Below are 17111 nucleotides of genomic sequence, written 5' to 3' on the forward strand. Positions count from 1 at the left end.
AAGGTTGTTCAAATCTTTTTGTACGATACTCCAGTTCTCCTCCATATTGGCAATACCTCCCAACTTTGTGTCATCTGTAAATTTTATTAACACGTTCTCACTTTTTTGTGTTAGAGTCGTTAATGTAAATGATTGGTCCAAAACCATTCCTTGAGCAGCTCCACTAGTAACCTCCCTTCACAATGATCTTTCACCTTTCAGCATGACCCACTGTAATCTCCCCTTTAACCAGTTCATTACCCACCTTTGGATTCTCATATTAATTCCCATTTTCTCCAATTTAACTTATAATTTCCCATGTGGAACTGTATCAAATGCTTTATATTTGTTACTTGTTCAATCTGATTGCATCACAGCACCAGAGTTTGCTAAATTGTATCAAAGATAACTCAGTTTTGGAGAAAGTGAGAAAGTGAAAGTTTGTGAGAGTTCATCCTTGGAAAAAAGACATCCTCATTAAGGAGAATATATGCTATTTTCCGATATGTCTAGAAGCAGGGCAAGTGTTTATAAGGTGCTAAAAGTGGTTTGACTTTTCTAATTAGAATATACTGGGAATTTTACAACAACATTTATTATATACCTATGTTATTAGATATATTTAAACAACAATAAGGTGTTTGGAGTTAGTTAATCCGTTTTTAATCCCTTTAATATTGAACTGACCCTCAGAATGTCATGTGGGACTGATAGATCTCAAAAAGTAATTATAAATGGGAAATCATCATCATTATATGGAGTGTTCCTGGTGGGGTCCAGCAGAAATCTGTTCTTTGCCAAATGCTATTCAATATCTTTATCAAAGCGCTGGAGGAAAATACAAAGTTATTGCTGGTACAATTGGCAGGTAACAGAAAAAATTGCTGGACTCGTAAATAATGATGGTGTAAGTTATATATAGAATGATCTGGAACATTTGGTAAGGTAGTGTCTTTTGAATAATATCTGTTTAATATAAATACAAGGTATTTAATATAAATACAAGGTCTAGGACCAAAGAATGTATATTTACATATTCTGGAATGAAGTGATATTGAAAAGAACTTAGGCGATGCTGTGCCGAAGAGGACAAACATGATCCTCGGATGCATAAGAAGAGGAATATCGAGTAGTAGTAAGGAGGTGATATTACCTTTGTATATGGCATTAGTGAGACTGATATTGGAATACTGTGTCCAGTTCTGATGTCTACACTTCAAGCAGGATGCTGACAAATTGCAAAGTGTTCAAAAAAATGCTACACGAATGATTTGGGATCAGGAAAATAATAACTTATAGTGTTATAGAAGAAGAAAGAAGCTCAAGCTGAAGAAGCTCAAACTATTTAATTTAGCCAAGAGAGAGTTAAGGGGTAACTTGGTCATGCTAAAGGTGGACAAAAAAATTCTGATTATAGGTTGCTCTTTAATCAGGCAGAAAAAGGCATAATGAGATCCAGTGGTTAGGAGGCAGTGTTTCTCAACCTGGGGGTTTAGAGGGGTCGCAAGTGCAGAGCTGGTATTGGGGGTGGCAAGAAAGGCAATTGCCTGGAGCCACAGGGGCGCCATGAAACTAAGTTACATGCCTCAGCCCCGTGGGGGTGGGACTCAGGCTTCAGGGGTACAGTAGTTTGGAAAGGTTAAGAACCACTGGCTTAGACACTGAAGCTAGACAAATTCAGACTAGCAATGAAGCACATATTTTTAATAGTGAGAATAATGAACCATTGGAGCAACATACCTGATTCTCCATCACTTGATGTTTCATATAAAACGGATGTCTTTCTAAAAGATATGTGATAGCTCAAACAAACGTTATGGGCTTGATGCAGAAATTATTATGTGAGGTTCTGTGGCCTGGGTTATACAGAAGATCAGGTTAGGTAATCACAGTGGTGCCTTTTGGCCTTAAAATCTGTGATTCTATGAGCATTAAAATATAACGGGCCAGATCATCAGTGAGTGTAATCAGCATAGCTCCATTGTCTTGCATTGACCATCACTGACTTCAATGAAACAATAGAGATTTATACCTGCTGAGGCTAGATCCCTAAAATCTTACATATTATTGCACCAATTTTCTACTGATGTAATACTGTTGAAAACAGTAGTGTTGCACTTGAATAAAACGGGTGGGAGTGGAGAATCAGATCTTTAGGTTGTTTCTGAACTACTTAGCCTCTGCGTTTCGGATTTCTGCCTGAAAGTTGTCATTTAAAAGCAGCAAAAGGATCACTGGAGCTAGAGAGAATATGTGCTTTCGTTCTTATAAGGATTAGTTATGCAGTATATATAGAAAATTACTTCCTTCCATTTATCATTTTGTTTACACATTTTATGTTTAAAATACAACCCAATCATTCAGTATTCCTGATTGCAAAGACACCAGACTGCACTTTCAATAAATAATTCAACTTTAATGGCAAAGTAATAATTTAGACAGATACAGTGTGCACACCTGCAAAAAAATATATGCAAGCTGGTTTACAAGCTAGAGGAACAATAAACCAATAAAAAATACATCATCCAGTTAAGTCCAATGACACCAAATACTTATTATTAGGCTTTACAAAGACTACAAAAATTTTCAGATGATTTATTTCACTGTTTCTGTCTATTTACATGATATGTTACATCAAAAATGTACAAAATATAAAATGTATACAGACAAATGTTTCACAAACAATTTTTAAGTTGTAAACTAGGTGGACTCACTGAGATGTATTGCAGGAAATTTTGTATATGGTAATATTGTGTGTGTTTGTCAAAAATGGCAGGAAAAGATTTGCAGATTTGTTTAGACCACATATATAATAAAGAGCAGATGGTCTTTTAGTCAGCTGTCAGATACATGTGCTGATGTTTAGCAACTGATCTAAGTTTTGGGGTCCCACATCAGTCTGACTAAATTCTACATGCATGAAATAAATTAGAATTTGTATTAGGGCAATAGCACCGTGTAGGGACCACTAGATTCAGTGATGCAGCTCTTAGCCATTGAAAAGTGCATTGATTTCTTTGTTTTATAGCAAATGACCAAAGGATGGCCACAAAGAGTTAGTAGCACCAATTACACATCCTGGAGGTAACATCCATTTCAGTGTACACTACATATACACAATGCCATAGCCCTTGGATTATTTTTAAAAAGTGATTTTAACCAGTTGTCTCTTGTGACAATACCATTTCCAATTATTCTGACCAGTTTTCATGCAATCTTTTTGTAGCCTGCCATGACAGATGCTCTTAAAATTTCATTTTTCCCCCCAAAACGTATTGGCTTAATATACACATTGAAACATGCTCACTCTAGCATTGATAGATCCTGCATAGTCATAACAACTGTAAATAGAGGACAAACACACCAGGTAAAAACAGCTTTTAAAGTTTGCATTCTGTATTTGTGTGCAACATTGAGGAAATCTCAGCAAGTGAAACATCTCTTAACACCAACAGGATAAAATACATTTTCTTTTTGTTTGTTTGTTTCGATTTGTGCAAGGGTTTTTATATTTACAATACCCACCCAGTAGACTGTGCAAAACCAACCTACTTTTACAGTATAAACTCTTCTTCTTCCACAGTGGACATCACTGCTTCAGTGTTCTTTAAATGCTGAATTTTTCATGTACAACAATAGCAATCAAAACAACATGCTTAAAACTAGAAAAAGAAAAGAAAAAAATAAACAAACATTTGTGCTCATGCTGCATGAAGTGCATCCAGCTCTGCTGGATAAGAATTTGAAACATCTATCCTTCAAAAACTCCATTCCACAGGACTGAATGGATCTGAGTCAGCTTTCTCAGCTCTCAGGTGAGAGTGGAAGTGGGTTCTGGGTTTCTTTTATATTTCTCAGGGCAAGCAGAGCAATCTATTCACAAGATAAAAATACTATATAGCAACTGTTCTTTCTCCTATCCATTTCTTAAAAAATCATGATATACAGATATGAGGCTACTGTGTTAACTGACGTTATTTCGTTAGTAAATGAAAAAAAAAAAACAGTGTAAGTTACCAATGGTTTAGGAATTAAACCAACTGTAAAACTGTTCTAAAAATCTGTTTTAAGGCAGTGAAACAGCACCATAGGAAATGTTCCTTCTTCCACTGAAAAGGCTCAAACAAATGAAGCCCTAAAAAAGCCTTTCGTCAGTGTTGGTTAATAATTGGTATAAAACTGTAAAGGAATGGGCAGGTGGTTTAAAAGACCTTTGTGGTAAAAACAACTTTATAAAATCGGTGACTTGCACACTAAAAACTTGATGGAGAGTGTCACTGTGACCATGGCAATTAAGAGTTAAATTGGCACTTATCCAGCATATCACAGTAGTGTTTTCTGGTGATAGCACAATACTGTTTGTGCTTGTTGAGTTACTATCATCATCTTTGATTCATTTTGGAATGGGCAGTAGTGTACAACACAAACGCTACTGTAGTCCTGTGACCAGCACCATGTGGCACAACAGAGGTTAGAAGAGGGTCAGAACAACTGCACTGCTAATGCAGCACCTCAGAGTAAAGGAAAGGAAAAAACAAAACGTTTGCACTGTAAACTTTTAAAGAGAGGAAAAACAAAAACAGGTTCCAGTTTGGCTAACACATGTGCAATCTGCTTAACTGCCCTCCATTTAGGGCCCTTTCCAGTTGATTAATGGAGTCTTATTTGGCTCCACTGATATTGAAATGCCTTGGAAATTAAACTAATTCAAGCTTTCCACTTCAATTTTAATTCCCGACTTTGCAGAGTTAAGTCTCCTGCCTACCTACAACACAGCGCTCTTGTTCAGGGACCTCAGTGTGCTGCTTTAATCCTGGCAGTAGTTAGTGGAAATAGATTTTACCATAATCCTCTACCTAGGTTCGTCCCCTCTAGAGAGTTGATTCAAGAGATGAATCCAAAATGTCATCATGGTGGCTGGTGCTATCACTGTCACAGCTTTGTGCACTTGAGTAATTGGCTGCTTCTTGGAGCCTCATTAGCATATTCATCTGAAAAAGGAAGGTAAAGAAATGTTTATGTAATCACTGTAGCATTTAATGCTGCCGTGGTTATGTCAAAAATTAATTAAACTACTGTGGTGTATGCAGTGTGCTGGTAGCCAGAGTGAGAGGACGGGCAAAATGATTTCAGAAAGGGCAAAATATCAATGGCTCCTCCTCGCTGCCATCCCTTTCCCAGTCTTCTGTGATTTAAATAAAAGCATGAGTGTAAAGGTCTAATAAGCCATAGGGATATAACAGCGCTGCCTCAATTCAGTGGTGTAAATGACTGCAGCTGCAACACAGAGGCAAAGGAAACAGTGTCACAGCTGGACATCTGGGCCCATATTTGGAGACAGTCAAGCCTCCAATAATGTTTTGGCTGGTGTAGGCAGAATACATTGGAAAAGCAACTGCAAACACGATCACACGAACACACACCCTCTGAGAGAGAGTGAGGGAAAGGGGGAAGTGAAGTTGGACTGAAGCCAGTTGCTTCATACAACAGCACCATCTGCTGCTCAGGAGCTGACCTCAGCAAAAGGAACAGTCACAGAAAACAGCAGACAGTAGTCCTGAGGAAACAGGAAGCATAAACACAATTCATTTGGGTATTATTTGGGTATTATCGGAGCCTGTAGCACATCTGATAAATCATGAGAAGCCAAATGCCTGCCCTAGAAAATTGCTCAGATTCTTGACGCCAAGCTCTGTGTAATGATAATGATTTTATCATTAAAAGCAGCACTCATGCCAACATGCTCAGGGCACTGAACAACAGTAAAATAATTTTAGGATAGTGACAGATTTTAGGTGACAGATAAGAAGAAGGAAGGTATTTTATTTGTGTGAATCCCTTTTCAAGTTTGCTCAGGAATCATTGGTTGTCTGTAGTTTCATGGTTCCACCATTCACAGATAATTCTGCAAACTTTGAACATTGCACTGGGGATACTAGGAAGAAACTTTAAGCTCCAAATTTAATGTGTGTGTTATCACCCTAAGTATGAGACAAATACTCCGTGTGTGTGTGTGTGTGTTACATTGTATATTTGAGACAAATTCTGAAACACCTTGTTATCGCATGCAGCTTCAATGGATCTGATTCTTCACCACTGAAGTCAGTGTCAACCCTCCCATTGGCTTCATGGGTGCAGAATCAAGCCTACATGCAGTGAAGATGCCACACTTTTGCTGTATGAGGAATGGGGGAGGGTCCAGAAAGCAAAGATTCGTCATGGTGGGACACTATTTGTGCACTGCAATGGAGGCCTCCTAACCATTTCTGCACATGGCTATGTGGAAGGGATAGTGGATGTGCTGGGAGCATGGCAAGGGGGGTCACTCGCAGTGCAAATTCTAAAGGGGCAAAGGACCACTCCTGTGTTTGTGGGAGTGGGAAATAGTGAGTCACATGGACTAATTCCCTACATTATCTGAAGATCCATGGTCTGATTTCTGGGAGCTGAATACCCTGAGCACTTGTAGATACTGAGGAGTAATTTCTTTAGCACCAATGTAGTTCAGAGCATTTTCTCCAGAGAAGTTCCCTTTTCTTTGGGCGTCCTCCATTTCTCAGAATACCATTCATAGCGTAGTGGTGGTGGGGTTCTCTTTATTTACATTATGAATGATAACAAAGGTAGTATACAGAGTGAGATTTATAAAATAATAGTTCTTTAGTTTGGCTGATATAATATGTCTTTAGTGTAGGATATTACTGTCAGTCCAAACATCTATGGGCATATTTAAATAAAACGATGCATTACATGTGTTGTCTTGGTAATGATTTTAACTAATTTTTTTCTCTGGATATAGTAAGTAATGATGCAATAATAAATCATCCACAGATGTTCCTATGAATGGGAGGAAGGATGTTAAATTCTTAGTTCTGCTACTGTGTGTAAGAGAGACCTTGGGCAAGTCACTTAATCTCAGTTTCTCAGTTCCCCATCTGTAACATGGAAGTAATATCTACCAACTATACAGGGTATTTTGAGAATCAGTTGATTAGTATGTGTGAAGTGCTCAGCTAGTACAATGATGAGGGCCATACAAGCACCTAGACAGATGGGAAATATGTTCAATTAAATTACTGAGATTTTAAAATTTTAACATGAGTGTGGGTGATACTTTCTATTCTGACATATTCTGCTTTTTTCTGTTTTTAAAAATAAATTATAATTAATTAATTAAATATACAATGAATTACTTAACTGGTATATTCTTTACATTCCAAATTGCTAGGGTGAAACACACACTATTAAGGTAAATAGAAAGCTTCATTCTTACCAAGGGATCCCCTTCTGGGTCACTTTGTGGAATGTGCTTTGAGGTTGTTCCTTCTTGTGCAGATGCGTAACCCTCATAGCCAACATCTTCTGGTCTTAACTGAAGTAGCGATGGCCATTCATGCTGCAGAGGTGCAGCGCTCCATGGGTAAGTATCTACTACCCACTTGGACGGATCCTCCCATGGTGCTCTTTTACCATACATCTAAATGATGGATATCATGCATTTCGTTATTTATACTGTGTGGTTTTCGATGTTACTGTTTGTAATGAAATCAAACACATCTAAACAATTTTTGCAGCAGAGACTATATTAATTGTTGTGCCAAATTTTCAAAAGTGCTCAGCACTTCTGATAGGCACTTAAATGAAATGGCTGCATATTCAAAAGTATTCCACACCTAGCAACCCCCAATGAGAACAAAAGAAAGCGAAAACAATAAATGCTACAAGTTTTGATAAAATGTGTAGTGGAACTTTGAGAAAGGAGAGAGAAACTTCACGAGAAGTTGTTTTCAAGGTAGTAGGAAAATGCAAACCCATTTTAAGTGACATTATTTTCACTCATCTTGCAAAGAAGGGGGACATAGGAAATAGAGAGGTTCCATTTATACAGGGCTTATGGAAGCCATAGCAGAACAATAACCAAGCCTCTTTAATCTTGAAAAGAGAGCACTTTAGGTTATGAGGAGAAATTCACCGAGCTCCTTTTATCTTCATCTTACTCAGAGAATCATATTTTCTCTGAGAGTCAGAATGATCTTTCCTGGACTCAGATTATCTTGGTCCTATTGCTTCCTATAAGAATGTTTCTTTTCTGTTTAGTGTAGGCAAAGTTGTAATGAGCAAAAAGAAAGCAAAGAGAAAGGAGCCAAAGAGAAAGTGAAAAAAAATTAGGTGACAAGCAATTCATTTCAAGCTGAATGTGGAGGGAAAGGAGGAAGAGTTGGGACCAGAAAGGGAAAAAAAAGAAAAGCAAAAATGCCATAGACAAGATGGAAATAAAAGAAATCAGAGCAGACAGAAACCAAAGGAGTAGTAATACAAAAGAGCCAGATTCTCATGTCCACCAAGATTTGGTATACTGTGCCTTCAACTGGCTGGAGAAGGCCAATGGAAAATTACCCCAGCACAGGGGAACTACCTCCTGCAGCAACTGCCCTCCATACCCCTGGTATATGTGGGGGAAGGTATGGGTGGAATAGGAGGGAAGTGTGGTAGATATCTCTGCTATGCCTGTTCCTCCACTGGTATAAGATGCTTGAGATCTTTTCCCTGTGCAATCTTCACTTGCAATGGGCATGGGTGACCCTGAATCAGGGAACCACAGGGAACCTGCAACTCTCCCCTTCACTGTGTACAAGTGAAGAGAAGAATGGGAGCGTATAGTCCTGTCACAGACAACCATGATCTCAAGAAAAGCCAAATCATGCATCCGGAAGTGTATGTCTAGAATTATACCCCCCCCCCCCCTTTCTTTTTTTTTTTGTCACTGTGGGACAGCGTATCACTCTGACATATTTCTGAAATGTATCCTGGAAAAAGCCCACAAAAATATTCTCTCTTTTTTGAAGCAAGATACAGTGTTTCTACCTACGTACCTGAAGTCCCTCTCTCACAGCCTCCAGAAGATATGGCACCAAGGAATAGTTCCAAAGGTCTGTAAACCACACTCTGGAGCCATCAACATCCATGGGGCAGGGGAGGAAAAGGCGAGGGCCTGAGAAGCAAAGTTTTTTGTTCAATTATATGAATTGTGAGGAAACAAATCTCCAAAAAAATTTAAGGAAAGATGACTACTCTGGCAAACTTGAATAAAGAGAACATTTATAGAGCACTACAATTATTGGTTAGTACTGGAGTTCAGTTTCATGTTATTAAAAATTAGACAGAATAGTTCTCCCCACTCTTCTAAGGCCTGGACTACACTTGAACATTTTAGTAGTATAGCTAAGTCATTAGGGATGTGGTATTTTGCCACCATATTTGTGCTATTAGAAGCCTTAATGAAGACACAATTACACCAACAGAAAAGTGTTTATGCCACTATAGTTTATTTCACTTTGCTGATCCCAAATTAGCTATATCAGCACAACGTCTTTTATAGCAATGTAACTGTGTCAACACTAACTATACTGCATAGATAAACAGCAAAGTTTTTAAGTGTAGACAAGGCCTTAATGTGGAGATTCTTGGTACAAGTTGACTTTTCCATGGCAAATACTGTATATGAAACTCTTCTGTCTGGTAGTCAGGATGAAAATCCCAGGAGAAAAGGCTTCCTTATATGATTTTGATTACTTCCTTGTTTCACTCATGTTGGCAAGACTACTACAAAGCATGTTTCCCACGGTGATTTAATGTTCCAGTCTCATCTTAAACACAACAAGATTTTACAAAGTCAATTCAACTTCAACAAACCTTATGAAAGGTTTAGGCTTTATCCTTATTTCATTCTGTAGCTGAGAAAAGGCTAGCAGCACAATGCATTGCAAGGACTTACCAATGGTCACATCTGAAGAACTGTGTGTTTCTAAAAAGGTATTGAGATGATGCCATGTCTTGGGGATCCAGTCAATGATCTTGATGAGATCATTATTGCGCATATTCTTTTCTATTTCTGTCTCAATCAGTTTTCTTCTCAGATACCTGCCCAGGAAACCTTTTACAGGTTCTGTGTGATTAGCACACAGCACCCACCTAATGTGGGAAGAGAAAACATTAAATGATCATACAACTAATAAACACTGAATCTTAGACTCATGAAAGATTAGGTTTGGGAAGGACCTCAGGAGGTCATCTAGTCCAACCCCCTGCTCAAAGCAGGACCTACCCCAACTAAATCATCCCAACCAGAGCTTTGTCAAGCTGCACCTTAAAAACCTCTAAGGATGGAGATTCCACCAGCAACCTAGATAACTCATTCCAGCGCTTCACCACCCTCCTAGTGAAAAAGTTTTTCCTAATATCCAACCTAGACCTCCCACACTGCAACTTGAGACCATTGCTCCTAGTTCTGTCTTTGACTGCCACTGAAAACAGCCTAGTTTCATCCTCTTTGGAATCCCCTTTCAGGTAGTTAAAGGCTCCTATGAAATCCCCCCTCATTCTTCTCTTTTGCAGACTAAACAAGCCTAGTTCCCTCAGCCTCTCCTCATAAGTCACGTTCTCCAGCCTCCAATCATTTTTGTTGCCCTCCACTGGACTCGTTCCAATTTGTCAACATCCTTTCTGTAGTGGGGGCCCAAAACTGGACACAGTACTCCAAATGAGGCCTCACCAGTGCTGAATAGAGGGGAATAATCACTTCCCTCAATCTGCTGGCAATGCTCCTATTAATGCAGCCCAATATGCCATTAGCCTTCTTGGCAATAAGGGCACACTGTTGACTCATATCCAGCTCCTTGTCTACTGTTACCCCCAGGTACTTTTCTGCAGAACTGCTGCCTAGCCAGTTGGTCCCCAGTCTGTAGCAGTGCATGGGATTCTTCCGTCCTAAGTGCAGGACTCTGTCCTTGTTGAACCTCATCGGATTTCTTCTGGCCTAATCCTCTAATTTGTCTAAATCACTCTGTATCCTATCCCTGACTTCCAGTGTATCTATCACTCCCCCCAGCTTTCCATCTTAAACACAGAAACAATGACATCAGTGTTTAATGCTCGTAATCTATTTAAATAAAAGTCAATTCTAATAATAAATCATAAGGATCTATTTAGTCCATATCACAATAGTACTCTCAGTCACTCAGCTTCCTGAGCCAGTGGAAATCCAGTATATTATATGGTGGGCATAGTGCAACAATACTTAGCACCCTGCTGTCAGGTCAGTGGGGTGGGAGGAAAGATACTCTGTCTGTTTTGCCAGGCGGAAAAGTGCCACACAGATAGCTGTCATTAACGGAAAGGGATAGGAGACAAACAGCTGTAGCGTGTGATTAAATTGAAGATGGGTGTTGGAAGATAAGCTGGTATGAGAAGAAGGAAGGTAGAGAGGACTGCACAGGCAAAAATGGACAAATTAAAGACAAAGAAAGTGTATTTACCTGAAATTGTGATGCAGCTCTAGATTTGGTGATGAAGTAACCCCTTGGTTCATTGTTCCAATAATATAGGGACTGAAAAGAGAAAAGTAGTACATTTAGTAGGGAGCTTCACTGCAACAGAATCCATTCAGGAGGCTGTTCAGAAAATATTCTTTATTTTAATCTTGCATGAAGCCATCTTTGAAAAAGGAAAGTGCAGATGATAGTTAGTGTCAAATTCCAGTGATTTCTGGCCAGGCTTATTTTTAGTGCATTTGTTCTTGGGTTTTTTTTTCTTTTCACATTTATGTTTTACTAGTAGTCATAAATGAGACAAAACGGTGCTCTCATAACTTATTATCTGTGGTATGTTTAGTGCTTTTACTACCAAGGGCCAGCAAATCTTTGGAGCACTGAGCCATATTACACAAATATTTTACAAAGGGAAGTCCCTACCACTGGCACTTTAATAGCAGAAATATCCTGATTAATAGGCTGCTAGAAGTTTTCAAATACCTTAATTACTTTTTATTCTTTTTTTTTTACCATGAAAGACAACCAGTCAATCATATTCTTCTGTGGTACTATATCTAAACAACATTTTCCACTCTTCTACAGCCAGGTAAATTTTTGGTTCACAGTATAGCTGTTGGAAACAGCAGGTCTATCACAGATAAAGCAGCTACTGTATAGCACACTCCATGAGTCCATATCGTATCCAGGAAAACACCTTATGGATAACTACCATAGTGCATTTGCTGTTATCTTCCCACAAGCTCTGTGCTCTTCTCATGGAACTAATGAGCCTGTGTTCCATGATACAGATGTGTTCTATAGCAGTTAAAATCCTGATTCAGCAAAGAATTTAAGCATGTACTTAACTTTAAGCATACATTTAAATCTCATTAAAGTCAGTGGGAGTTAAAATATGCTTGAAGTGAAGTACACACAAATGCTTGCCTGAATAGGGATGGAATTATTCATGTATTTAAAGTTAAGCACATGCTTAAGTACTTTGCTGAAGCGGGGTATAAGAAATAATGAAGGTTCCTTATGGCATATTTCATCATGTCAAACTAATAAAGAGCTTTTAATTGTTTTAAGCATAAAAGGCAGGAAATGAAGAGCTGCTACCTACCATGTATTATATTTACAATTGAGGAATCCATTGAAGATATCACTCAAAGAACCAATATGGTGGAGGTTATCAAGAATTATTACTACAGGGAGATCAGCACCATTGTTGTCAGCACTGCACTGCTCAGCCAGGTTAGCTAGGTACTGGCGTAGATCCTTCAGCAAAAGAAAATAAATAAAACAGGAGAGTAAAATGCATTCAATCATAGTGGGGGAGATTTTCAAAGGCACAAAGGGGAATTAAGAAATTTTCCCCAATGCATACATCTCAACTGAGTTCCCATGCCCACAAAGGCTTGCTTCTCAGCTGGGGAAAAACTGAAGTTTCAAGTGTATATAGAGAAAATATATAGCACCATGGCCTAGTGAAAACAAAAATGTAGGCAGAGCTCACTAAAGGTAAGGTAATAAAGTTTGTGTCCTCCTATCCTGAGGATAAATTTCTCAGCAATCCAGTGATAAAAGACTCTACATTCCAATACCAATTAGTCTTTAGTTCACATAGCAGATCCCCACTTTTAGGAACACCAAATTAACCTAATTAAAACCACAACAAATTATCATCTCATTTAATCCCTGATGATCCTATTCCCTCACTGATCCCTTCACTGATCCCATTCCCTCAGATTTCTGCCCAGAACTTTCCTCCCCTCACAGACCACCTATTCAACCTTTTGGGGCTACTATGTCACATGCCACAATAAAGTGTATTGCTTCTGTTTATTCCTCTGTCAGTAGCTACCTGGATATCCTGGGGAGTAATGGGGGATTTGAGGTGGGGAAAGAGTGGTTTGTAATCATAAGAATTTTTTTTTCTCTTGGTGGTTTATTGTTCCTCTTTCTCTTGGCTAGTCAAGCTTTTTAGCTGTCCCTTGTGTGCAGTCTACAGTAGAGCACACAGTATAGCAATGAGAGCACAGAGCAGGATGCATTTTCTGAGGATAGGGATTTTTCATTTCCTACATCGGAATTTTCCCCAGCGATTTCACAAGGTCAGTATACAGCCTCTCAACAACAACAGACATGAAAGAGGTACACATTTTTTGTTAGTGTTGTGAATCCTTGGCACTTTGGACAGAAATCTCATTGTCATTACACTAGAATATTTCCTGGATCGGTGATAGCAAAATCATATTTTTTTAAAGTAGAAACATGTTATTTGTTGCTTTGGGAAAGTTCTTATTTGGGTGTGTAAATATCTTAGGCTTTTTCTGACTAGGTGCTTCTGTGGGAAAATCATGAGTTTCTTCCAAATGTAGCTCTGTAGCACCATCTGTATTATTCAAACAAACTTGGAAAGGATTTATTTTTTCTTTATTACAAAACTATAAGATTTACTTGTCAAATAATCTTAGCACAAAATAAAGATGAAAATGAAAGGAGAATACACACATACACTTGCCAGGGAGCCAGCAAATCAATGTTTTTGTGAATCACTCACATTATATATCACCACATATACGATTCTGATAAATTTGAGATTTCCCTGCCAGAGTGAATGATATCACAAATTATTTGTATAAAGGGAAGGAAAATAGGTGTTTACGATGGAATGGTTCTCTTATCCCTGCTACTGTCCATGTGGACTTTCATCTCATTCTATGCTAACCATGCTGAATGCTGATCAGGAAACTCTAAGCCAAGATATTGATTTTCTGATAATTTTTGGGGGTACCAACCAATTTACACAGCCTAGTTAGGGTAACAAGTGGCTTGTAAATTACCTGTGGTGAATTTGGCTATCCCTGTGAATACCTTGGCAATCTGAGGCATAGTTAATACAGCCTGAATGTTGCCTGAAGCATGGGCTAAATATTGTATTATCAGCACCACTACTGTAGCATTCAGGAGTCAACAGCAGCAAGCAGAATTTATATAGTGCTGAGTAAAGAATTGAACTGAAGTGCTAATCCAATGCCCTATGCACTAGATCATCCTTCCTACTCCCATCCAGTAATTTTGGGCCTACCATTTTCACTGTCAAAATGCAAGTCAGACTAACACTATATTGGATAGCAAATGTCTTCGGAGAGAGAAATTATTGGCACTCTATGGACTACGAGTTAAGAGGGCATTTTATTCTACATTTATCAGCTTGTGAAGTGGAAGTCCTACAGGTGCCCCAAAATTCAGCTCTTCCACACAACATCATGATGCACCACTGCGGATACAGAGAGCTGCGGCTGCATGTTTCACTTGGATTAGAGGTTCAGTCTCTCTAGGAAAACACAAGAACCAGGGAATAGAGCAGCATGTAAGTTAGCAGGACCAACTCTTGGTCATCACTACAAATCAGGCAATGAATTTATCATCTTTAATTGTAACTTACCTTGCTTGATTTGTGATCTACATTAAAAGTAGCAATTGCATCATCAGTTTTTTTCCTGCCCGATTTAGTTATTATGTACTCAGCCAGTCTGTTGGCTAAATAGGTCTTTCCAGTGCCACTGGGTCCTGACAGGATAATTCTGTGATGCTCCATCAGTAAATTAAAGTACCGTTGTGTAATTGGCTTAGGAATTAGTGTATCAAACACAAAACTGTCCAAACTATTTTCTTCTATTCCTGGGAATAAAAGGAAAAAAAAAAAAAAAGCTCATCTCTGTTCAGCGTGATGTCTAAGATAAGCATAAATTCAGCATGGACCCTGCTGATATCCATGCCATGCGAGCAGGTAAATACTCCTATCTAACATAAGCCCTTCTCCAGGGTTTGAATACCACTGGAAATGCACAGATACATCCTGAGGGGCAAAAAAGATTAAACTGCAGCAGCAGCACCATGACTAAATGGGTGGGAGCAAGAAAATCAAAGTAAATGTGAAGAGGAGTCTCAGTGAGCGAAAGATGTGTGTTTCAAACGTTAAAGACATTTAAGATAAAAAGGTCAAAGTGCCAGCAACAAGGGTTACCAGCAGAAAGATATCACATCAAATGACATGAAGTCCTTTTGAAGGCCCCCGACAAAGGAAAACCCTACAACTCTTTGAAATATTTCAAGTTTCTGTTGTGGAGCAGGATGGCTTAAAAACATTTCTGAACTGAACCCTTGAATTTTGTCCATTGTCCCTATTAAATAATTTGTCCTTTGCTGTGACTTTAGAGTCAATGAGTGAAGAAGAGAAATATTTTTAGTTTTATTTAATATTTATACTTCTACATATATGATTAGTGAATGTGCTAAGCACTATACAAACACACATACAAAGAGCTTACATGTCAGATGACTCCCTATGATGGAGAGGGGGTGAGAAAAGGTTAAGTTTAAATGATAAACGGAGGGGATGGGAGGGATGCAGCAAAGAAGAGAAAAATATCTGCAAAAACATAGTTGTGGTTTTACCTTTCAGGTTCACAGTGATGATGTTATTATCTCCAACCAGATATCCACAAGGCAGCAGTTCAGGCAATTCTAGGTTATGGGCTCTAATTAAATCCCCTATACAGTAGTTAGCAATACAGTCAGAGCTTAAACCCAGGCTAGTAGCTGGATCTACTCGGAAGATGTATTCCTAAAATCATACATAAAGACAAGATATAAAAATATGCATGGTCATTTCATGTGAGACAAGTTATTAAAACACACACTTTAGTGTAGGTGGCGTCCCATTGAAAGAAGACTCAGATATATGCATTAAAAAGCAACATATGTAAACTTAAAAAAGAGCAAAGAAAGAAGAAAGTTTATTAGTACCTTAAGCTATATGAAAAAAATGAATTAGGCAAGTCAAAACTAAGCAAGTAGGGAGAATTTATAGGAGACAAAGAATATGGAATTAACTGATCGACCAACTAAATGCCTCACCTTAAAGAGACGTCTAATAACTCCATCCAAAACGTCCCATTTGGTTTTCCCACTAACCCCAATGGATCCTATCAAATATGCCTGTGTCTTTTGATCCTACAAAAAAAAAAAAAAAAAAAGAGAAAGCATTCACAAACTAGGACTTTAATTGGAGGAAGTCAGTTTGCCACACACATTCCAATGAAGAAAACAAAGATCTCAAAGATATAACACTACAATTAAGTAATTAACACATAAAAATAGGTATAAGTAATGTTACGGTGGACACTTCAGTCTTACTTCATGCCATTGTCTGCATATTTTTATTATATTATTAGATATCTATAGAAATAAAGTACATTATATAGATCACAATGTTCTAAGGTTTCTCCTGTATTTAGGCATACATGCCTGAGCTAAACACCAATGGATGGCCTTTGCTTCATGGGGTAGCACAAAGCCGCCTTAATGTAAGGCAGAATCTGGGCCTAGCAGTATAAAAGTATTGAATTGTGACCAATAAGCTCCCATCAAACTGTGTCACTTAACTTCAAAATAGTCATACTGCTTTCTTTGCTTTTTAAAGAAATCTATGGTTGAAACTATCTTGTAAATTTTTGGCTTAGTTGTTTAGGACCATCTGTGCAAAAGTGATGTAGAGTTGTGGTGGCACCTCAGTGGTAAAAATAAAATAAGACTCGCTGTATACAAATACAGGTCACACTATATTTAAAAGATTTTTGGAACACAGAACATGAGATCATGAGAATATGATTCAAAATTGATTAACTCAGACATCTCAACTTTGTCCAAGCGACGAGCATATTTGCAACTTGCCAGGATTCCAAGGGCTATACCAAATGTATAATGACCTTCCCTTTTAACAGAAGCCCATCTGGAGAGACTATAGGTCCCAAT

General features: G+C 38.3%; 1 protein-coding gene across 2 annotated transcripts in view; it reads right to left on the reverse strand.

The window, feature by feature from the left end:
- Positions 1–2374: 2374 nt before the first annotated feature.
- Positions 2375–17111, reverse strand: part of NAV3 (neuron navigator 3) — a 343145-nt gene continuing 328408 nt past the window's right edge. For both annotated transcript variants that reach the window (XM_067559905.1, XM_067559904.1), the window contains 9 exons: positions 16215–16310; positions 15753–15921; positions 14740–14975; positions 12412–12566; positions 11295–11366; positions 9755–9951; positions 8853–8971; positions 7253–7456; positions 2375–4970 (listed from right to left, as the gene is read on the reverse strand). In XM_067559905.1, coding sequence (XP_067416006.1) covers positions 4851–4970; positions 7253–7456; positions 8853–8971; positions 9755–9951; positions 11295–11366; positions 12412–12566; positions 14740–14975; positions 15753–15921; positions 16215–16310 — 1368 coding nt within the window. In that variant the 3' untranslated portion in view covers positions 2375–4850. The remainder of the gene's footprint in view (positions 4971–7252; positions 7457–8852; positions 8972–9754; positions 9952–11294; positions 11367–12411; positions 12567–14739; positions 14976–15752; positions 15922–16214; positions 16311–17111) is intronic.

This window comes from Emydura macquarii, unplaced genomic scaffold (genome assembly GCF_026122565.2).
Source record: "Emydura macquarii macquarii isolate MOO-44397 ecotype Brisbane River unplaced genomic scaffold, CSIRO-AGI_Emac_v2 contig_2205, whole genome shotgun sequence".
NCBI lineage: Eukaryota > Metazoa > Chordata > Testudines > Chelidae > Emydura > Emydura macquarii.